The sequence below is a fragment of the Athene cunicularia genome (assembly GCF_003259725.1).
Source record: "Athene cunicularia isolate RWA chromosome 11 unlocalized genomic scaffold, athCun1 chr11_part1, whole genome shotgun sequence".
Classification (NCBI taxonomy): domain Eukaryota; kingdom Metazoa; phylum Chordata; class Aves; order Strigiformes; family Strigidae; genus Athene; species Athene cunicularia.
In genome coordinates this window covers 5,620,946-5,646,111 of record NW_020799113.1, presented here as the reverse complement: position 1 = coordinate 5,646,111, position 25,166 = coordinate 5,620,946, and the positions used below count along the sequence as shown (strand labels likewise).

General features: G+C 34.9%; 1 protein-coding gene across 3 annotated transcripts in view; it reads left to right on the top strand.

Moving 5' to 3' along the window:
- Positions 1-25,166, top strand: part of CDH8 (cadherin 8) — a 212,252-nt gene that overhangs the window by 139,416 nt on the left and 47,670 nt on the right. For all 3 annotated transcript variants that reach the window (XR_003399202.1, XM_026856641.1, XM_026856642.1), the window contains 4 exons: positions 4,688-4,855; positions 8,760-8,947; positions 11,609-11,862; positions 18,956-19,092. Coding sequence is in view for 2 of the 3 variants with exons in the window: in XM_026856641.1 (XP_026712442.1) it covers positions 4,688-4,855; positions 8,760-8,947; positions 11,609-11,862; positions 18,956-19,092 (747 nt within the window). In the remaining variant the exon portion in view is untranslated. The remainder of the gene's footprint in view (positions 1-4,687; positions 4,856-8,759; positions 8,948-11,608; positions 11,863-18,955; positions 19,093-25,166) is intronic.

The window sequence follows — 25,166 nt, the reverse complement described above, 5'->3', positions numbered from 1 at the left end:
CTGCAATTTAAACTCATTTTGTGGTTTATATTTTAGGCCCATCTTTTCTTCTCTTATCCCCAGTGGAAAAGGAGAGTAGCTCACAGTAATTTTTACATATTTGGCTGTAAAGTGTTTCCTCATACTTCCCTGACTATATAAACCGATTTTTTTTTCGAAACTAGACACACTGTTCCAGCTGCAGTCTTACAGTATGAGTGAACAGGAAGGATTATTCCACAGTTCTTCCATATAACACAGTGGCTAATATACCAGGAAATGTTTGAGCATTTTTATCTGTAAAATGCTGTTGACTCATATTCAGCTCATTTTGACTCCACATTCTTTTCTGTCTTGTGAGTCATCTGCTCTATTGTAATTGTGAAGTTAATTGTTTCACCCACACAAAATACATCTTGCTTGCCAAATTGAGTTGCATCCTGCTTTTTTAGACTATCCAATTTGTCAAAATGGTTTTGAACTCCAATCCTGTTCTTCCAGTACTTGCTCTCAACTTTGTGTCATCTGAAAGGCTTCATAATTTCTTACTGTCTTCCATCATTCAGGAGATATTGAATGATGCTAGAAGCAGAACAAATCCTATGAACCACTTCATCCATCTATCCGCTTTGACAGTAAACCATTGATAACAGTTCCGAATACAGTCTTCCAACAGACGTCTACTTGCCTTACATTAGTTTATGGTAATTCTCATCCTTCGCTTTTAAACTACTCTCCTGTTTGGCACATATCATTTTCATCCATCATAGCTTGCTGAAAATGATTATGTTTTTATTCTCGAGTTGTTTCTGCGTTGAATTGAAGTAGAGCAGGTTGAATGCTCAATGAGTTAATGTTCTGTGCGCTGTGTGCATATTGGTATTTGGTGGGACTGAATTGTTTTCTAAAAATAGATTAAAGGTTTCAGTACTTCCTGTGAGCCCAGCCCGAGAACTGGTGAAAAAAGCAAAAGAACAAATAAATATCCTTGAAATTCTCTATGCATAACTCTCTTTGTCTTGATCACATTACTTAGGTGAGGATGGAGCTTTTTTGTGTATATTAATTTGCCTCATAAGAGATACTGACAATTTTCTCTTGCTGACCTCTATTCTGTAGCTTCTGAATATGGAAATAATGGTGGTAACAATCAGCCTATGTCATCTGGATATATTTGATGTTTAAATTCAGTTCCTCTTGTAATTAAAGCAGTAAACTTTTTTACAGTGTTTCAAATTGAAGCTTGATTTTTGTCTTTGACTCAGCTTCTGGCAAATGGTTTATGGGATGAGACAGCAGATAGAAATATGTATAAAACTACTAAAATAACAGGTTGTGTTAGTATCATTATACAGAAAGAAAACCCTAAGTTTTATGTCTTAAAAGTCAGAAACTTTAATTCTGATTTAGGTACTTTTTAAGGTATTTAATCTTCCTGATATCTTTCAAACCATAGACAAGGGATAAACTGTTTCATACATTAAGAGACAAGTTAAAATACACGTCTAGGAAAAATCATCAATTTATTGAAATAATTAACTTGTCTCAAAGGAAACTGCAGATTACAAAATGTGGCATCTTGTACAAGTCATCTGTAAGCTAGACTTAACTACATAAATTATGTTTAAAAAAAACAACAAGGGAAACTGCCTAAAAATAATAATGGAGAAAAAATTTATGGTAGGCTTAATACAAAACCCATTGAAGTAAGGTTTCACTGATCTTTGGATCTGCTCTATTAGTAAAAAAAAATTAATGTGGACCAAATTCGGATACCCTAAGTTTGCATTAGCATTCTTTTTGTGAGTCATCTCATTTATAACAATAGAATGTTTTGTGGAATGCATCATTATTATTCCTAAATAGTAAACCAATCAGTCCAAACCAGTCACAACTGTCAAATGCTTTTAGAAATAAATATCATTTACTCTCCTTACCCAGGCTGCGATGGAGGTCGTATTCCTTTCCTGAATGTATTCTGCACCTATCACATCTGATAAATGTTTATTATTATCTTCTGGGCTTTACTGTTCCCTTGTCTTCATTCAAAAAAATCAACGGAAGCATATTCTTCAGTGTTTTGCAAAGTAACACGTTCTCTCCTATAGATGGTATAGAATAGTTAAATTACATGAATGTTTTACTTCAGGGCTGCTCCACTGGTTTTGCAAGAAGTGTATTAGATTGTATTTGTCAGGGTTCGGAGCACAACCTTCTTCAAGGAGTTTACCTGGTGAAGTTTAGAAGTGTAGCTGGCTGCGTCCAAGGTCGGCTCCTTTGCTGATAGGGGCTGTGATGAAGGAAGCTTCATGCAGGGCTGCTCTCCTTTTCCTTGGGAGCTGAGGCTCTACTGCTGGCTCCCGACTGTGCTACATCTGCGCTGGGTCCTGTATTTTCTCCGTTCTGACCTAGATCCAGACCCACAGCGGGGTTTCCTGGCTGGCTTGTTGCTATGGTCTCGTTGGGCGATTGTCAGGCTGTGGCTCAGCGTGGCCACTGTCTCTGGAGCTGAGTGCGACCCTGACTTGTCACTCTGCAGTCAGGCTCCTTGGTGAGGTCGCTGCTCCTGCCTGCCTTGGTTCCACACTGCTCCTAACTCACCTTTAACTGCAGTGCAGCTGCCCTCACTGCTTCTAACTCCACTTACCACACGTGGGAATGAAAAATCACTGATTATGTATCGAGTTCCTTTAGAAGAAGAAATCACTCTGGCTTGGCAGTTGCAGACATAAGATAGAGGTTTCGTTTTCATCTAGAATTATATTTATAAAATATGTAAGGTAACAACCCAAAATATTATATGGAAATCATTTACAAAAATGTAGCAAGACTGTTACGGTATTGGTGGTTTATGTAGCAAGCATATTGCTTAATTCGAAATGCCTTACACCACCTTGCTCTTAGCTTGGGCCTGCACTCAGCCAAGAAAAGAAGGTCTTATCAGATTCTTAGTATTACTATATTAAAGATAAATTGATTCTAAAGTTTACTAAAATGCATCTCTATTAATGATGAAGACCAAGAATATTTCTTTGTTTACCATAGATGCATGAATAGATAATCTCAGCATTTCAGCCAGTGTCATTTCTAAGAAGTTTATTTAATAGAAACTATCCCATGTGGAAAAAAAAAATAATATTTGAAGTCTCCACAGCTATGCTAGTCCCAATAGAGAGATTGCAATAACTATTGATTGATGTCTAAAATCTCCTGACAATACTTAACAAAGAACAGATTAAAAAAAATACAGTGTGAGAGCTCATGAAATGCATGGTCAGGCCCAGCAACAGGTATGTATGGTCCAGGGTGTGAACTTGTACACTCTATTCAACATGCAAATCTTAACAAATATACAGCACAATATAGAATTCCTGCCTTCTTTCTTGAATGAGTTCCTCAGACTTGGTGAGTTACTGTCAATGTCTGCCCATAAACTGTGTCCTTCAGCTCTGTAAGTACAGGCCCATGAAAAGAGACACTCTTCTTAATGCCTCATAAGAACCCTCAAGCACTGTAGTTTAAAGGAACCACTGCAATGGTGGATTCAATTCCCCTCGGCAGTCTTACACTTCACTTAACCACTAAGATGATTCAGTAACTTGAACTTTGTGCTCTCTTTTCACAGACAAATGATTTATTTTTTTTTTTAAATAGAATTCAAAAACAGGATTAAAAGAAAAAAAAAGCACCATATTTCGATTTAACAATTAGAGTTGTTTCCCCTAGGTTTAATGGGACTTCTTTAGTTGATTCTTACCTTTTTATTATGATGGACATTACTAGACTGTGATGAACACCATTTAAATTTACCATTAAACATTTAGCATTGAACTTTCCATACTGAATGTTGTGAATATAATAGCACATTACAGGTGGAGAAGTTTTGGAAAGAAAAATAGATTTTCTTATTTCTTTTGTAGATGTCCATGAAATACGTAGGAGTTTGAAGTGGATCTGGCCCTGTATTTAACTGGACTGTCCCTTGCAGATATCTTCCTGCTAGCTCACTGACATTTTATATTTTGATATACTACGATCATTTTACTTCTCTATCTTTAAAAACTTATAATTTAATAAAGTAGGTGATAGCAATTTACTGAGATCATTGTCTAACAAATGACCCTCCTAGAGCAGGGACAATGCAGTGGCTTTAGGAGTTTGCAGTACTGGTGCCTATGCTGAAAGACATGCTGTCATTCTCTAGAAGTTTAGGCACTCAGTTTAGGATTTAAGGGAACAACTGTAGCCTGCATTATATACAAGAGTAGATTAAATAACGGTTTTGGTTTTAAAATATTTGAAACAATCTGACAGATATGGTTAACATGTTTACAGATTAAGCTTACTATGTGGTTGTCTTCTGTTTGTGAATTCTGTGGGGAAATGATGGATTTCTGTGGGATGTAGGACAGAAACCAAAAAATTTATCAGGAAAAAAAGGTAAAAATTAATATACATAATGCAGGTGTGATTAATTCTTGGGTTTTGGACAACAATTTCATTTCACTTTTAATTAAATCAAGGTAGGTGGCCTCTAATACCCTGTTCTGAAAATCTCAAATTTCTCTTTATCCTTGGTACTGATAGGCGATTTAACTGGACCTTTAGCACTTCAATTTTTATACCAACATTTACATGTATCCATAAAAACAGCTGCAAAACTCAATTTGGGTCTGTACCTGACTTTTTCCCCCCCCCATTATTGTAGCTATAATTAAAACAGCTCTTCCCAACATGGACAGAGAAGCCAAAGAAGAATACTTTGTGGTCATCCAAGCAAAGGACATGGGAGGACATATGGGTGGACTCTCTGGAACTACAACGGTGACAATTACACTCACTGATGTTAATGACAATCCTCCTAAGTTTGCACAGAGTAAGTTCCGTTATGTGTTATATGTTCTCCTATATAAGAAAGTAATACGGTGCTGCTTTTTTTTTTTTTTTTTTTTTTTTTTTTTTTTTTTTTTTTATCAAGAGCTTTTTTTTTATCATCATATTGTCTGGGTTTGTAATGTAATTTAAAAATATGTAGCTGCCACTAGAGAAAGATTAATAGTCCTTTGCCTGATTAAGAGCTTAGGAAGGAGGGAATTACATCCACAACAGTGTACACAGATCTCTGTCTTTTTACCCCTCTTATAGCCACACAAAAGGGTTTGGGGACTTTTTTGTCATATATTTATTTGCTTTCACTACAGTTGTTTCAAAGTGATAGCTTTAGTTGCTGTTATGTGTGCTTCCATCTCATGCAGACAAGTGACACCACCAGTAAAAGACATATATAACTGATAAAAGAAATAAAGGTTTGACTAATTAGGTAATAGTGAAGAAAATAAAGAAAATAAGTCTGAGTCGAGATAATTGTTGATCTTTAATTCAAAATCCATATTTACAACTGTGGTTCCAATGGATATCTTGCTGGGCTAGGTTAAAATGATTTGGCATCCTGCTGAGATTCTCTACAAGCTTTGTAGTCTATTTCAAAGATGAAGACAAAAAGAAAAAAGAAGAGGGAAGAGCATAATGACTGGATCGATTTTATTTGGAACAGGTGCAGTCTAATGCACTATTAGAAACTTACCTTTTTAGCCAGCTTGTTCTGAAAAAATAAAGTTGTAAGGTATTAGGAATCTGTTTTGGAGTTGGAGAATGTTCACATCTAGACTTTGTATCATTTTTACTTTAATAGAAGCATGTTTTTCTAAGAAGGCTCTTATGCACCCAGTGTAAAATTAATTCTTCTCCACATATGTATGACTTGAAGTCCACTTCTGCCCTGTTCTGAAGACAGAGGTGAAATGGGTTTGTCCTCATACTCAGCATGTGATAAATACTGTCCTATAGTCTAGAAAATGCACAGGGAGAGAAAATATAAAATAAATAAGCTGAGGCAAAAGCTTATTTGAAAAATATATATATTATTATCCCTTCTTAGTGGTTTTTAACAGATAAGCACTCTGTGCACGAGAAAAGATTTTCTCTCGTAAAATAAGAAATGCATAAATTTTTTACTTCGTATCACATTGCATTGCTTGCACTTGTGTAGTAGTGTTTTCCAACATATGATGACAATTTCCCTAACAATGTAAACATCTATGGCTGAACCATATCACCAGAATGCAGAGGGCCGTTTCTTTTATACCTGCAATATACTGTAGCTCTACCTCAGTGACTAGAGATCTACTTTTTCCAGCTTACCTGGCTTTTATATTTGTATCAGCACTTTCTGTCTCAAAAAGCCTTTGCCTGACGGTATGAAAAAAGCTGATCAGAAAACCAGCCACACAACTGGTGCTAATTGGTACATTGGCTGGAGGTCTCACAGGAAGCACAGGAGTGAATGCATACGGAGATGGAGCTGTACTTCCCTGGGCCGCCTACTCCTCTCTGTTCTCCTGTAGTTTGGTTACAGTCACACGCTAACTGCTTAGCATGAGGAACGCTGCATCTCAGATTCTGGAAATATATTTTCTCTATGGAAAATGTAGATTAATTTTCCTTCAACAAAGAGCGAGTTGCTGTCTTTTAAGCTGTTAGGGCTAGTGCGTTCCAGTGCACAATTCAAGCTGCCGTCTAGGAATAACCACCTTGCTATAACACTGATCGTTATGCAACTTCATTAGAAAAAAACCTGCATGTACTATAACTTTGTATTATGTATATTTTGCATTTAATGAGGATGAGCCGTAGTAAATATTGTAACTGAATGTTATTACAAATTCTGCCTTTTAAAACTAAGCATTCAGAGCATACTGCCTAGCATTACAGATTAGTCATGACTCTGGCCTTATACAAGAGCTGATCAAGTCTTTAATGTTTTTTTACACTGTTGAAGCACGGTTTGTGTTTGCCTGGAAAGGAAAATAAGAAAGGATCAAACTTACAATAGAGCCTAACCAGAATGAAATAGAAATTCATAAGATGTAATACATGCTGCTTTCACAGTAAATTGTAATGAACTCAGAAAGCAGTGTGTTTTATCGGTTTATTGTTTCCAGGCAGGACAGAAATGTATATTTATGGTTTGATTTCAAAGAGTGTTAACCTCCTGGGTTTTAGAAATGAAAAAGATGAACTTTCACTACTTCTGTGATCTCTTTGAAATAATTTTAGAGGCATTTTATAAGTCAGAAGTTTTAAAGCTAGCAGTTTACCATAGGAATTTACTGAGAAGAACTGTGCACAGCTGTGATAACCAAGGGTTTTCAAAGATGCGTAATGTGGATTTTTGGTCAGCTCTGCACTATGACATCTTGACAGGACAATTCATTATTCTTGAGAGCGATTTGTGTAAAAGAGTCATCTGCATCATAATAATTTTTTTTTTTTTTTACAACAGTTTGTAAACTATCTTAATAAATCTGAGAGAAAAATACCAACTTAAAAATGCAATCAACTGTGTCTGGAGATTCAGACCACAAAGTGTGGACAGCAGTATAAATTATGAACACGCAATTTAGTCTCCTGAGGCACTTGATTGCTTTAGCTGCTCATTGTTTGTGAGCCATTATGAATATTATTAGGAATCTTGATGATCTCCAAATTATCTCTTAATAATTCAGCCTAGAAACATTAAAGAAAAAAATATTTCACTTTGGGACAGACTGTAAGTACAGCTAATATATGTATTTGTGAATTCCTCACAGTTTCCCTCCTGATTTCAACTGTTGCTACTGCAGTTGGCCTACAAACACTTAAAGCAGCAATTCCAGAACATTTTCTTTTAAGAAAACTACTACCTGCACATAACAGTAAAAACTGCATGTTGTCTTAGAACAACACTGAGGACAGAAAAGAACAAGTCCAGAACCCTTTGTCAAAAACTGGTTTAATGGTCTCATTTGCTAACCTTGAATTTGTTTTGACTATTTTATCTACTAAGTAGCACTGCAGTTGATCAGATCACTTATTAACCATAGCTGCAATAAGTGTAAATTACCAAGAGGTAAAAAAATAAGCACTTCATAAGGAATTTTTGATGTAAAGCATGCATGTGTCTTCTGTTTCTCAGAGCACTGTTAAGAACTGGGATATACAATAGTAAAATAGGTATTTTGAGTTTTACTCTTAATAAAATGCTTACCTAAAATAATGATTACAAGTTCTAAGCAGATTTTTGACACTTCTTAGGTCAGAAGGATTGAAGCAAGTATTACAAAAACTAAAAATGCTAACAATTTGAATAGCACTTTCTAGTGAATTTTAGTCTAACCATACAGCCAATACAGTATTGATTGCTATGAAAAGTTTTTTTCTTATAAAACATAAATTTTGGGAGTTTCCTTGATGTTTCTTAAATTAGTTTCTTATCACAGAAGGAGCTCAAAGATGTTATACAAACAAAATCAAATTAAAAGGGTCAAAAAAGTAATAAAAATCTGAAATTGAATAAGGCATCTTTAAGGTATTAGACTAGTTTTCTACAGAGTAAAAGCCAAAGTTTCATAGTTGAATTCTAACTACGTCTGTAAATAAGTTCATCAGTGTCTTCAGTAGATAATGATGCATATTTTCAGTGTTGAAAGTAGCTTAATATTTATGTTTGCCAACACCAAGGATCCCTGCAAGGAAGAAGCAGGGTACTACTGTAATGAAAAGAACATTCACCTACAGTAAACTGAATATTACTATATAAGAAACATGTTTTGCTACTTTAAGTAACTTGTGTGGTTTGTTTTAGTTGCACATCGCAAGAGTTTGCATTGGGAAAGTATTAAGAGCACACAAGAGACACTGGAATCGGGTGTAATGTTTAGTCTTTTCCTCTTATTTGTAAGGTCTGTATCACTTCTCAGTAATGGAAGATGTTGCTCTTGGTGAACCAATAGGAAGGGTGAAAGCAAACGACCTGGATATTGGAGAAAATGCTAAATCATCCTATGATATTATTGAAGGAGATGGAATGGATATATTTGAAATTACTACAGATGCCCAAACTCAGGACGGCATTATTAGAGTGAGAAAGGTAAATGATATCTCTGTTAAAATAAATGTTTATTGTACATACAACTACCCAGTCAGACCGTGAGAAGATGCTGGATTTCCAAGAATTCTTTTATCTATGGATGAGGTGTCAAACCAGTGAAGTGAAAAAGGGATGTCTTAGCCACGTCCCTCAAAATTGCCATTTAGGTGACAACTGGATTTTCAGTGCTGGGAATGTGTTAATCTTATCTGGGCTTCCACGTGGTCAAGGTTTTGCTTCCTTGGTTCCAAAGGAGTAGATTAGAATCCACTTTGTTGCTAGTGTAAACTTCCATAAAGTCTTGTCTGAGTATTCATCAGATACCTTTTCTCTATTATTTGATTTGCTGTACAGCTGGTCAAATACTGTTCAGAGGAAAAAAAAAAAAAAAAAAAAAAAAAAAAAAAAAAAAATCTCTTTGCTCAATGAATCACAATTCAGTGAACCTTATCAAGGAGATCAGTACTATTTCACATGAAAAGTACCAAATCTGGGCTCTAAAGAAGGCTACAAGTCTGTTACCTTTTCTATGCTTATACAGCCTTGATGTATGCAAGATGAGCTATTTGCATGTACACAACAGATGGACCACCCAATTATATACAGAAATATGGGGAGAGACAGCATATGTATAACAGAACTTGGCTAGTAAAGTCAATGGAACATTACTTGCAGATATAATTTTCATTATTTTCTGGGGAAGGAGGAGAGCTGATTCTCATGCTGTTTTCCAAAAAAGGATATGAATATAACTCATAACACTGGCATAGAAGTTTTAAAATATGTAGCATAGACCTCTCTAAACGAATCTTGGGGTGGGGTTTTTTGGTTTTGTTTTTTTAAAAAAAAAACGCAAAACATGACATTCCAATGAAAAAAAGAAGAATCCAGTGATTACAGGTAATTAATATTCAACTTGTACCTGTAATTAAAGAGGTCAGGCAGAGTACCTGTAAAAGTTTGTATTTATTTGTTTCTCAGTGAGTAGGTCAGCACTGTAGATGTATAATAAAATGATATATATTTATCTAAATGTAGATCTGTTTTCCTAAATAGAAAATTATGATATATATCCCTGGTCTTCCTTAGTGTTATTTATTGTATGCTGTGGCCTCTTTTGGAAACTAAGGCAATTAGCCTTTTGCCCCAGTTCCCTTGGCTTTATTTCATAACTGATTCTCTAACATAATGTTGTTTCATACATTCATTTTGACAGCACTAATCATTTTGGTTCTACTACAGTAGATGATGTATGGAGGGTACTGCTCACCAACAGATTTTCTCCAGCATAAATTCATGGGTTTTACACAATGCAGAGTAAATTTTCAATATGATATTCTGATTAAGCATGACTTAAATGTATTGGGGCGCTGTCATTTCTGTAAGGCATATGAAAAGCAATTGAAAAAATGATACAGGCGCTATGATTGGCAAATTGTGAATATTCTGATTTATAAATCACCATTCATAATTACAAAAGCTTACTAATTTAAGAGCTGCTAAAGAAGCAAGGTTTTCTCATGTTTACTAGAATTTGTGAGAAAGAGCAAATCCCATTAGAGTTTGATTCATACCTGAGAAAAATCAACAAAATTTGAAAGTATACGTATTGAAGGCTTTGACAGACTTCCTGAAGGTTCCTATTTGTGTTGTTGCTGGTATTTGCATTGCAGATTCAGAGTTTCTATGTCCTTTTCTTTTTATCCATGGGACATTGTAATGCAAATCTTAATATCTTTCCAATGCTTGGCAATTTGCATCTTTGAAATTTGAATCATTGTGAGACACAAGAGAATTATATAGTGAATATACTGATGTGCTTCAAGACTCAAACTTGAATCTCCTATAATGAAAAATTCTAATATTCAGAAGTGTCACAGATTTGGTTTTTATTTGGTATTTCATTCCTTTAACTCCACTGTGTTTTCATCTTTTATGTTTTAATAAGGAACTGTAAAATAGTAAAAACAGTGGTGATACGGCAGGTATATTGATAAAATAAAGCAATCAGTTTCATGTTTCTGTATCTGAAAAAAAAAAAAAAAAGGTACAGAAAGAGCAATTGCTACAGTTTTAAGAAATTCCTAAGAGATGTCTACCTCGTTTACCCTTATAAACAGAAATGCAGAGTTACCTGAAGCGCAATAACGTTGAACTACTTTCTTACATGATTAGCTCTACATTTTTCCATATAATGCCACTCATGTCCAACAAATAATAATTGAAAGTTCATATATTGTTCTGGAAGTAATAAAATATTTATTCTTTGTGGATCTAGTATAATGTTTTTTTCTTATCTCCAACTAACAAAGCACTGATTAAGTGCATGATTAGTATGCAAGTCATGTCATCACCAACAAATTTGTAATATTTATCTGATATGTAATTGTAGTGGTATAATTCATGAGAGACAATATTTTGGTAAATTTCTTGTGAAAAGCAAGAAAGCAACGTCTTGTTTTCTCTGAGGCTGGTTAATAAACAGATATCAATATATGCCTAGAAAATTTGCAGGTTGGATTTCTGGGAGTGGGAAGTGATTGCATTAAAACACACTGAATGTGCTTAAATGCACATAAATTTCATCCATCAGCATTATATTCAGTTGTTCTTTCTCTGTGGCCATTAGTAAAAGACATTTATCTTTGTCATTCTTAACAGCCCCTGGACTTTGAGACCAAAAAATCCTATACTCTGAAGGTAGAAGCAGCCAACATTCATATTGATCCTCGCTTCATCAGTGGAGGACCATTCAAGGATACAGCAACAGTAAAAATTGTAGTAGAGGATGCTGATGAGCCACCAGTCTTTTCATCACCTACTTACTTACTGGAAGTGCATGAAAATGCTGCTATTAACTCTGTGATTGGTCAGGTGACTGCCCATGACCCTGACGTGTCTTCCAGTCCTATAAGGTAATGCTGCTTTGAAGTTCTCTTTGAAAAAACTACTGGCAGAATGCTAAGTCTGTTTTCCTATACATTGTATGACATGGCTCTCGTGCCATTTTATTTCTATAAAAATACTTGTATAGGTTTTGTTTTATGATGTTCAGATAGTTTTCAAAATCACAAAAACGCTTCTTGCCACATGAGTAATCTTACGAAACAATAGTTATGCCATGAAAATAAGAAATAGGGAGCAAAAGGTCAGATAGGATTGAATCATCAGTGTGCATCTCTGCAGTTATTGTAAGTAACCCACTAGTGTCTGCACTAACGATACTGAGTTTGTTCCATGCAGTTGTGAGGTTGTCAAAATATATTTTGTATTCCTTTGGCTAAACCCATTCCTGGTTTAAAGATAGAAAATCAGAGATTATTATGCCAATATGACTTTTGCAACTTTGGTTTACAATATTATCCCTTCTTGATCTAACTTGAACAAAATCTGTTATTCCAGTTTCATCAGATCAGCGTTTTCTGCCTCATTTTGATGAGCACATGTCTTCCTCTCCCCCTTTGTAATGGTTAGTATGGTATGGTGCAAGTGTTATCAAAACACATTTTGCTATATATGGTACTGCTTGCCAAAAGCATTATGAAAACAAACACCAAACCATAAAATTCATAGTAAAGGTATATTTGGAGAGAGTCTATTTAATTACAATCATCACTGTATGTTACTGCCTTAGGGAATTCAGCCTATGCAAGCAGTCTTCACCATTGTCAGGATGATGCTAACTGTTGTAATCTCACTTAAAAACCATTTTCTAATCATCGTGTTTACCTCAGGTTTGTCATGGAGCCAAACTTGAAACTTTTATTTAGGGGGCCTAGATGTTGCACATCATATTTTAGTATTTTTCAGAGTTAGGAATTCAGAATTTCCAATGTGTTTGGATGTATTAGAACTTGTGTATGAAGGTGTTGGAGAGTATGATGGAGTCTCTCATTTCCAAATCATCCTTTCAAAACCACCTAAATGTAGCGAAACATTAACTATCACAGATTTCTATACAGACTAATTGATTAATGTATTTTCTACTGCAACACACAACCCAGACAGTGTTAATAGGCAGCAAATTAATTTTCTTACTAGAGAAGCTCTCAGGATGATCAAAGATAGTAGGCTAGTTATCTAGGTTAGAAAAATGTTATGTAAACAGGAAAAAAAAAAAAAGTAATATAGGATGCACAGAGTTTGATCTATCACAGTTTAAGAAGTGGCTCCATCCCTAATTTTGTTACTGCTCTCCAGTGGCATCTATGAAAAAGTGCTTGCACTGCAGCTACAAAGACAGGGTCTTCTGAAAGGTGTGTGAAACCAGCCATGGTCGCAGCAAGTTGGCTTTCTTCCCTTTATTGCAGCTCGATAGTAATTTCTCTTTCAATTTAACCTTAGTTCCTTCCCTCTACCCTGTTCTGCTTTGCTCTTGGCTTGGTCCTGTGCTCCTCTGCCTCTTGATTGTGTCCCCTTTGTTCCTCATCTGAGCCTGGCTTCAACTCTGCTTCAGTTTTACCTTGGCTATTTTTGCAGTCATGTTCTGTTTCCCTGGAATTCTTCTCTAGTCCTGCCCTAAACTCCTAATGATTTAGACCAGCTGCAAGCCTACCTGTGTCCTAAAATTGAGCCTCTATTCTGTCCAAGGCTGAAAAAAATGAACTGAGTAAAATATTTACTTCATTTTCATTCTTCTGTTATTTTACAGATCAAAATATTTTCAAACTTCTAAAAGCAAAAAATAATTACATATGTGCAAACTGAATTAGAATGTTATTACTTATAAATTAATAAAGAAACAGCTGATATACATGAAACAGAATTGGCCAAAATTCATTACATCTAAACAAAAATGTTATTAATTAGTATGATTTATATCTTCTTGAAAAGTATTATTTGCAGTACTTTTATGATTTGATTTTTCTACAGTATTGGCTTGATAGCTAATGAAGCAATACACAGAGTTTGATTTTCTATGCAACTTTTTTTTTTTCTTGCTTGCTCACCTGATTAATTTGGCTTTATCTCAGATAGATCTGGAAAGATTGAATTCCTTTTTTGTATTTTTTGCATGAAAAATAAGGCGAAAAAAGATATTTCAAGTTAGTAAATCTACTATTGTGGGAGCAAAAATATTCATCAGAGACAAGTAGGGAGCAGGTATGCAGTTACTTTTATTCCAATTTGGAACAAAATTGGAACATGGCAGGTTCTAACAAAAATATGTGGAAGTATTGTTTTGCTGGATTAGAATGTTTCATTTTTATTGTGCATTTCAAGTGTTCATTCTGTTATTGTATCATGTATAGGATGTAAATTTATGTATATATTCTATGATATGCTTTCAACAATATTAAACATAAGTTAAAAATTTGAAAAACAGAATTAGAACATTCTGTTTGAAAAGTAATGGACTGTATTAACATTGTCTGGCCATTTTTTAATGTAGTTTTTTTCTTTAAAACAGAATTTTAGGAGACAACAACCAACTGCATTTCAAGAAAATTATATTTTTCAATAAATATCTGTTTTATCAATATTGTGGTTAGACAGAGCTTTTGTGTACATTTGTTATAAAAATCCCAAAACACAAACAAAAATATGAATCACCTTCTGTGCTACCAATACCGCATCTGCTGCACATTAGTCTGCTACACAAAGACTCAGTAAACTCAAAGTATTGCAGTGCCATAAATGAAATAAAACGTGAGTATCTCTGAACAGGGAAACAGTCTGATAAACGAGTTATGAGACAAAACATTAAAGAATTTAGAAAAATTCTTGTAGAAAACACTTCTCCTATGTTTCTTTTTTTAAAAAAAAAAAAGTTTTACCTAATTTGTACTTTGGTTTTTTTATGCTTGCTTGGAAGAGATGAACCATATTCTCTGATATTTCCATAACTAAAAGGTGTGAAGCCTATCATAGATTTACACAAAGAGGTGTATGATGGGTTCTGAATGTGCCCACCTTATGGAAATACCTGAAGAGGGTTATTTAGCAAAGTCTTGTGTCAAATGGAGTTTTGGCAGTGGTTGTTAGTCTGGAATCTCTCTATCAGCCTAAGAAATTTAGTCACCTTTTGATGGATGGAACTAGAGGATGCATATGTCATATGGGACTTTTCTCATTACTGTTGTTGAGCCCTAATTGTGAATAAGCAAAGGCATGTTTAAATGACTAAGTGATAATGTGATATTCAGCTGAATTATGCTTTCATTATCCACTTCTCCAATGAATATGAACTATCTCTTCATATCGGTTGTTAGGTTAGTCTAATTATATCATATCTTTCATAACCCAGTATTTTTAAAATAAGCAGCAAAATTTCTCTTTTATCTTTATTTGCTGTTCTGCTGTGCATGTTGTTTAAGGGCCTTAGCTCACTTTTAAGCCTGATGGTGAAAAGGATTTATAAATTTGACTAATAATTGTAAAGACAGTCAGTAGTTCGTCTCGTTCTAGCCTAGCCATTGCAGAAGCATGCATCAGTGAGTCACATCTTAGCACATCTTACCACATCTAGACTGCATGCATCTCTTTCGGGAAAGGGATGCAGGGAATTCAGCTAAGTTAGTTGTAAAGTTTTGCTGTAGTTTATTTAGTAAGGATGGTGCTTTCTGGCTTACACCGGAATTAGCCTTGAAAGATCATTATCTATTCGCATACAAATCCATTGATTCTAGTAGTATTTATTTGATGATTTTGTTGTTATTTTATAACTATGGTCTGTTTATCTGCAGTAAATTATCTTGGCTAAAGCATGATCCAAGTGCATAGAAAAAAGCACGAGTAATAATCTTTCTTCCTATACTCTATCTGCCCTCCTATAAATCACTGCCCTTCAGTGTCTTTCTCTGTGGAGCGATAAGCTTCACTGTGGCAGCTTTTCCACGTCCATATCACCAGAGATTTCATCTTTGGCAGCAGTTGATCACTTTCTTAATTCACAGCGGGCCTTAAAAACCTAGATAGGATATTTTCTGCCTCCCTAATGGTACAGCTGTTTATCTGTCATTAAGTAGCATATCCGATCTGCCTGGCATTAATAAACAATGGTGATTTACCAGCGATGAGGTATCAGTACTGTGATTCAAATCTCAGCAGGTGCAGAAAAAAAGGATTTCTGCTCTTATTTACATTGGTGCAAAGAAGGGATAGATCAAATTAAGTCATTAACAGGAATAGTGCAGGAACAGGACTGAGAATCATTTTAAGTCTTCTGTTAAACCACTATGGGCTTGTTCCTATGATAGCCATAGCAGACCCATGAGCTAACCCAAACTTCCCAACAAACTGTGCTGGCTTTATTGCAAGTTTAAAGGATATTATTTCCCCAGATATTATTTTCTCATTTTTAGAGAAATGTATGTTTTATGTATAGCTTATGGATCTGACAATGCATTCCCATTAAAAAGAGTTACAATACCATTAACATGAAAAGGAAAATGCAAACGTACTATTAATTTTTCCAGGTTTATGACACTACAGATTTTAGTTTTTATTTTTGTACCAAATATTTATCAAATTATAATCAGGAGAGAGTTTTACCTCTTTGTAGTTATGTAAAGCCATGCAACTTCTGCTAAAAAATGTTTCATTTTGAATTCTGGGTTTGCATTGTGAATAAATACTGTTGGGATGAGATTAAATGCAACATAATAAACTCACAGATGTTACGCTCCCAGTTTTAAAACTTCAAAAACATACTGCAGGAAGACTGTGAATGGAATTGAAAAAAGAATTGATCATTAGAGAAAAACTGTCTTATCTCAATGGACTTTATGTCAGGCTCAGGTCAACTGAACATTAAATAGCACATAAGCATATTTTATTTCATTTGTGGACTTGAAATGTTTGATAGCTGAAGAGTTCTTTCTGCATCGTTACATAAACATCAAGAATTAAAAGATAGTTTTTTAAGTGCTGACATTTTTTAAAAAGTTATCTTAATTGCTGGCTGTCTTGTATTTTCTTGAGTGAAATCTTAAACCTGTGAAAGTCTGTAAGATATTTTTTGCTAACTTCACTTGTACCAAAATTTTACTTCTAATACTTAAATGGAACTAGAGAGACATCAAAATAAGGTTAAGATACATTTCAAAAACGATTGCCTGAAGTTAGGCACCTACAGCTTTATTCTTTCACACAAGTGACCTGATTTTCAGAAATGCTGAGGATAGTACAATTCCCATTAAACCTTTGAGAACTGAGTATGTGAAGCTCACTAGAAAATGTTTACTTAAATGTCCAAATATAGATGCATGTGCCTAGCTTTAGGCACATATATTTGGAATTTTACTTTGTATTTTTTCTGGTAAAATTTTAAACGAAACTACTCATTTGTAAGTGACTAAACTGAGTTCTTGAGGTTTAAAACCAGAAAAATGTCTAACAAATCCCATTTCCTAGTTAAACAGGGGTTATCACTCTTAAGTTCATTAGTTGTGAAGTACCTTATGAGTGTGATCATGCTAGCCTTGATCTTTAGTAATACAGTCTTTAAACATTTCAACTTTAAGATTTTGATAAATTTTCACAACTTAGAACTAATTTTTTGGAAGTGAATTGTATCTTACTGAATGCATTGCAGAAGCAATCTAATTGCAATGTGTATTTCATTGTAAATATGAAAATATCTGACACCGAAATAATAAAAAAAGATGAATGCCATAATCCTAAACTTTGAAATTGGATCCTAATACAGTGTCTATCAAAATCAATTGTATTTTGCTGGAATGAGTCTGAGTTCATCAGAATATGTTTATTGTAGCATATAAAGGAACTTCTGTATCAGAACTTTTTTTGGAAATTGCTTATGATAAAGCATAAAACAGAATGGAGTAACTGATTTTCAGATAACTGTGCCATTGTCACTGTAGCAAAATATGCTTTTGTTCTTTTAACAGCATATTTGCAAAAAGTAGAAATGAATGAGAAACTGACAGTCTGAGTCACTTTTCTGACCAGTATATAATGTAATCCAGTCTGATACTGTATCCTAACTCACCTATTGTGCCTAGATATAATGCAGAACAGATGTAAAAATTGTCAGTGCATGCTGTTAGTTTCTGTAATACATAGATACAAAGGCTTAAAAGGCTTTTATATAAATCCACAATTAGGATTCAGTAAACCCCCTTGAAGTCAATTTTTGTTGAACCATATCAATAGTTTATCTCTAAACTCTCATTTCGTACCTGTCCTGTCAAAAAAATGGAAGGCTTAATTTTGTGATTTAGTTTCTTTTGGCGACTTGTACATTAATGAAATAACTCTGTGAAACTGGGCAAAGATAAAAGCTTCCTGGGGATCCAGGTCTGAGCTTTAAATCATCATCCTGCTTAATGCACCATTGAAGCAATCTACTGCAGCTCGCTCTTGTTGTCAAGCTGGCTCTGTTTAGGCTGCATAATTTACCTGGACATTCACATTTGCAAACTCTGACTACCTGTCAGATGAAACTTGTTTTGTTAAAAATCTGTGATGTCAATACATGAAAAAATCAGTCCTTCAGTGTTTGAAGTGTTTTATAAGAAAATGGTGATTCACTAACTGCATTCTGCCTGTGGAACTGCTTGAACCATAACCAAATAATATGCTTGGTGAATAGTTCATGCTTCATTAATCTGAAATTTATTGGTAAAATAATATTATTCAGCCCTTTTTAAAATAACCATGAAGCCCACCATTTTTGTGTGCTTAATACATTACTGTTGAAATTATCATCGGTTACTGTGAAATACCATAGAAACTGTCTAATAAATGTGATGGATTGTGTAATTAACTCTTGATCAGCACCGTTTTTCAAAGATGTTACCCATTGAACCTGAGGGCATTTTATGACCTTCACACTGGGTATACAGCTAATTACTCCTTGGGCAATAATTATTAAGTTTTTTTAGTCTCAGTTTGTCATTTTATCTTATAAATTATTATGCTATTGAGCTTCTCAATCCATTCGGCTATAAAACTGCAGCTCTCAGAGGGCTCCCTAGATTGTCTTGTGATTGTATGGATTACACCAACTTCATTAAGTAGATTACAGGGATGTCTGTTTTGTAGGTTTTCCATTGATCGGCATACTGACCTTGAGAGACAGTTCAACATTAACGCGGAAGATGGGAAAATAACTTTGGCAACACCACTGGACAGAGAAACAAATATGTGGCACAACATAACTATTGTAGCTACCGAAACCAGTAAGTGTTTGTGCATACTGATTTTTAGTTTGTCGGTTTTATAATTAATTTTAACAGCATGTGCAATGGAAACTATATACTTCAGTAAGAAGTAAAAACACATTGGATATTTAAATTACAGACTTCTTGAAAGAAAATGTAATTTCTGCTGAAGCTCCATTTGTTTTAGTTTTCAAAAGTGCATTTTTTTCAGTGAATACAGTAGTATAGATTTTTAAGAGATACATGAGTACATTTGTACAGGGTATATAGGTATATAAATGTTAAAAAATGTTAAAAAAAACCCCAAACCTTATATTTAGTTAGTTATATTAAGACAGGAAAAAGTAAGTTTTGCTACTGTAGAAGTAAATTGTAGACTCAACCCAGATGTTCTTAATGCTGAGTGATATTATGTTTCAGTACTATAAATGATTAAGTACATGGGAAATGTTGTGTGAAAGTAGTCCTGTTTGATATATATGAATAAATATACTCAAATACTGCCATAGACAAGAATATGGATTGTTCAGATACACAAAACTATTGTGACGTATCCGTACACCTAAGTCATTGGGAGCCAGGAATGTCACCCTGTTCGGGTATATGGGTCCTAAATTTCAGTCAAGATTTCTTCTTGATTAATTTGTAATTGTAAGTGCTGCTGACAGGATCACATATGACGATTTATTATTAACATTAGCACTTTATTTTAGATGATACATTTAACCTAAACATATTGCAGCAAAAGAATGGATTCAGAACGTAGGTCTGTGTCTTAACTGAAGCACAAACTGTGAAAATGCTTTTGCTGACGTATCTGTTCTGCAGTCAGTGTATATGCATAATTCTCATACGTGTATACACACTTGACACATTGTTTTAAGAATACGTCATCAGAGCCCGATGGTCAGTGCTGCTAATTTAATTCTAGGGTGATGTTAATGCTTGCTTTTCCCCCAGTGGATCTTTTTTAAAGATGTATTATATCTTTAAAGAGATAGTATTATGATACAGAACTTTTAATGCTTAGTTTCATGATACTGTAGCTGTGAACGTAATGGGAAGGTAAAATGTACTTATTTGGCCCTTTTTTTGTTGTATAATGTTTTTCTGTGGTACTTGCTTTCAAAAACAAACATGTTAGGAATCTGTGACAGGTAACTGAAAAGGAATACATAAATGAGAAAGATAGGTCTGGGTATAAACTAAGCTCTCAACTTACAACCCCTGTAAACTGTATTCCTGTGACCTGCCTTAATAATTTGTGTATTTCATTGCCAGTAACAATGCCCTTATATTTATTGTAAATCTTGCAGGCAAGCACTACTTTGATAAATTAGCCAGAATACTTTCTGCTTGCAGAAAAGCCAAGGAGACACAGGGCATCAAAGTACAGAAGGAAAGAAAGTAAGCTCTGGTTTTCATAGGGCATATTGTGATCAGGTTAATATCAAACCAATTTATAATTTTGATGTTTTTAAAGGAGAAGGATATAAAGTTTCCGTACTGATTTTCTCAAGACATGAGGAATGTCAGATCATGAGATTTACCAATGGCATGGAAAGCAGAATTATTAGTTTGTGATCCAAAGTTTTCAGACATTGGAATAGTAAGATGTAAAGTAAAGTGATTTTACATTTTATTTCCTCCAAAAAGTCAAAAAAGAACAAAATTAAAAGATAACTTTTCAAGAAACTCCCCCAATTCAATTACTCATCTCCCTTCTACGTATGTGTAGGAACAAAGTTAACAGAAATGCACTTTACTAAGTCACATCAGTCTGCCTGTTGCATCTTTGGAGTTTTAAAACAAAATAATGCTCAAGAATTTTCAGCCTTGTCATTAGACTTCATGGGAGCCTCAGCATCTATCACTATTGTTAAATTGCCTCTTATCAGACTGTCTATGAAAATAATAATGCCAATCTTGTTCTAAGCATTTGCATTCCTGCTGATGGCTCCTTTTTGCATTCCTAATATAATTATTTGACATTACATAAAACAAGAGCTTAATTTCATAGACTACAGTCTTTGCTTATTTAAGAGAAATTATTTTTAAACTCCTTGTGCAGGAACTAAATTTGTTCATTGAACTGTCAAGCAGGGTGAAATGGGCATTTTAGATTTTTTTTCCAAAACAGTAATAAGCAAAATCTCTGTTATAAAATAACAGAGATCTGTTGGAGATAGATACTAGCAGCAAATGAAAATAGAAAGTGTGTCATTATAATGTTTTCACTGACAGTAGTATTAATGGACTGCTGATCTCTCCCATAAAAATAAATATGTCAGCATCATTTATACAGGAGAATTTTCTCTTCCTGGGCTAGCTGCTTTCCAGGTTCAGGTCAAGGCTATTCCTGTGGGACAATGATCAGACCATTTCATTGCTGTTATACTTGCTTACTAATCATATGCCATGATCTTAGTTTTTTTCTTCTTGATTCCCAGTATGGTAGATCCTAAATATACCCTGATTTATCTAAACTGTCATAGATAAACACTGAGTTTTGCCAAAACATAAACCACTATTTCAGAACTTTGTGCTGATAAGTTACCTGCAGCTATATTTGTGCTTTAAGCACAGGTAACTTTTGGCAGTGTTCTGCTGTCACCATGACAAAGTTTTTCTTTTGTGTCATCCCTCAGCCACTGTCGCAGGTGGGAATCTTCCAAGACAAGATCAGTCTGGCTGAATTGAGCATAAATACTGCATTTTCACTTGGCTTGAGGATTAAGATCTTTAGATTCAGACAGGCTGATCTCTTTGAAAGTGACACTTTAGAATATGTGTGGATAATTTTAAACATGCTACCTCTTTTTAATCTGACTGCCTCAAAATATGAACTTAACCCTTTCGTGTCTAGCAAAACTAGGAGGAATAACAAAAGCATGAGCCAGCGGGGACTGACTCTTTTCTCTAAGTACTTAACAGGCAAAAGACTAGTTTGGGGTTTTCTTTTAGGAGGACATTTTCTTCTACTATTCATAGGCAAGTGATTGGCTAGCTGTAATTCAGAACAAACTCATGCTATTGGTGACAAACAGTATTACCATCATATTCTGAGACTTGTGCAAAGTGGGACATTTTGGAGGGTGGCGTTTCCCTCCTTGCACTTTCCCATCACTAGCAGATTCCTTCAAGCCTCCATGAAGGAGTTTCTAGTTGTCTGCAGCCTTCCTTCTCGGATGGTTAAACTAGCCAGACAGACTAAGCGCCTCAAGTGGCTCTCCCTCAGACAGTTGCCCAAACTTTGTATATTGCTTTTTGTCCTGGTTCTCAAAATATGTAGACAATCTGCATATAGTTTTATGCCTCCTCTTTAAATCACAATAACTACATTGCATACTGGTTGCATGCCCCCTAGAGATAATTCTTTAAATATCCATGTGAATCTTTTTTTGGTCACTAAAGGTGAAATAATGCAAAGAGCAATCGGTGAAAAAGACTGGACTGAAAGCAGTGAACATGGTACAGGTGATATTTAGGTGACAGTTTCAGTATTTCAGATTTAGTTCCATTAATTTTGTGAAAAAGCTTTATTCCTCTCAACTACTACCCTTAAATCTCTCTACTCTTAAATGTTTCATTCCTGTTGCACTTTTTTTTTTTTTCTATGATATGATCTCATTTACTTGTTTCTTATATTGTCAAATTAATTTTTGGTTCTTTATTCAACTTTTTTTCTCTCTGGTAATATAATGTCTCCTCTATGTTGATGAATTCTGTCACATGGGTTTTTAAGAGAAGAGAATATTACAAAGAATTTTGACCTCTTTGAAAGATCAATCTGAAATGCAGGCTTAGGATTTGCAGAAAACATATTTGAATTAACACTCATGGCAAGAGGGATACTGAAAGTTATTGCACCTATGAATTGATTCTTAAATTTTCTTTCTACATTGCCATACATCCAAGTTTACTCTGCTGAATGAGTCAGGAGCAGGAACATCTAGATGATTACAGGCTAGAGGAAGCAGGCTCACTGGCAAAATGACCTTTCCCTGAGAATGTACCTTTTGGTCTGTGGATGTAAAAGGTGAACTTTGTTTTCTGTCACTGACTCTGGACTTCAAATACTAAACTAATGAGATTTTTCATTGTTTTGTTGTGTAGTTGAGATTTATGTGAGTTTAAAATTGTATGCCCGGGTTGGGAGGTTTCTTTTAGCTGGATGTTTGAGAGAATGGGGATGGCTATAGCCTTGCTTTGTAAGTCAGGGATGATTATGCTGCTGGTGTTTGGGTTCTCTGGGGCTATGCCCTGAACAGGAAAAGAATCCAGGGGCATATGCACCTACTCTCTGAAAGCCTGAATTGCAGTGCAGTAAGAATGAATGATTAACTTACAGACATTTCTTTTGGTGCATCTTTCTTGTGCGTATAAAGGCTCATCACATCTTTGGTTCTTTGGCCCTTTTTTGAAGTGGAATTTTCTGCCATTCAGTAAAATCTGGTAGAGTCAGGATCCTAATGTCGTACGTGATCCCATTCATCTGAACACACAGATGCATTTTTTAGTTTGTATAAGTTACAATTATAGCTATAACTACTGTTCACATTGATATGCTTGTGTTGCTTGCGTTAACTGGTTACCAATTTTGCTGGGCAGTGAACCAGAGCAGAGTTCAGGCTGTGCTAACCTCCTCAGTATTCTTTCAGTTTCTTGTACAGGTTTTGCAGTACTTACCGAGTTATATATTGTCAATGCTACTCAGCTCCTAAAAGAAAATCAAATAGCCATGATTTATTTATTAGGGCATTTTTGCTACAGTTTGCACAGATTCCGAATGGAGTTCAGAATCACCAATCATTCAGGCTATCAGATTGTCATACCCGTATAAGGCATATAATAATTAAACTCTATCTTTTTTCTGCCTCCAGCTCCATGGATTTCCATTTCAGTCTTCTAATGGCTGCAACAGCCACATGGCAGATATTTCCCTAGCATTCTTACTGTGTCTGTCATTAATACTAAGGAAAGTCCCTGTCCTTCATTCACTGCTGGTTAATTGATATAACAAAGGCAGTAATAAATGCAGAACTAATGTAGTTTGAAACCAAAGCAAAGACTTATCAGACAAGCTGTTTTAACTTAGACAAGAAAGAAGTGTATTAGTAACATAATTTAACTGCACAACATCCCTCCAATTTAAATATGAATATACTGATATTTGCATACTCATCCCTTCTAAACTGTAGCTGAGATCTGCTTAAGATACAGAATTCTAGTGAATTCTTTGAAAACCAAAAGTATACTGTAATGCATTCACTGTTAGCAGTGCTTCTCTGCAATTCTTTTTTTTAAAAGATGAGTTAATCTTTTTCTCAAGAATATATGTATTGCATAGTAGAAATTAATTGAATGATACTGTAGATTTCAACAAGAAAAAGCTTCTAAACATATTCCAGTTGGTAGCCTCTGAAATTTGTGAAAAACACACCAACAAGTAACAGAAACCATGGCTCATAAACTTTAAAGACAACTAAATGATTATCCCTTTAAAGTCCCCAAGCTTTCTTTCCCCTGATATAACACTGAGTGGGCTACTCAAGATTTATATTTTCTTTCTAGCCTTTTTATGACCATGTGCAGCACTGGGTTCCTCAGACTGCATTCAGGTCAAATCTGTTAGGGTTTGTGAGGTACTACCGTGAGCATATTCAAGCATAGACAGAATATTTGATAATTAGTATAGACTCAAGCCTTTTCAGACATACAGGGAAATACAGAGATGAAGTGTGCGTCGGTTTTCTCTGTTGTGTCAGGTTACAAGAAGGCTCTTCTAGAACTTCTCCCTTTTCTCACACTCTGTGCCTCACATGCACAGACATGCAACACATCAGTCCGCTGGGGAATTCCAAAGCCAGGACTGCCTGTGAGAGGATATTTCTCTTAGCCTAGAGCAATGCTTTTAGCCAAGTTTTAAATCTCTGAATGAAGGGGTTTAATGGAACTTCTGTTTTCCTCATTCTTCAGGCACTGAAGTCATGGCACTACTATTTTCATTTTGATTGCTTTATGAAATGATTGTTGGTATTCAGCTTCACTTGCCAAACAAAAAGCATACCAGTGGCTAGCTAAGTCCCCCA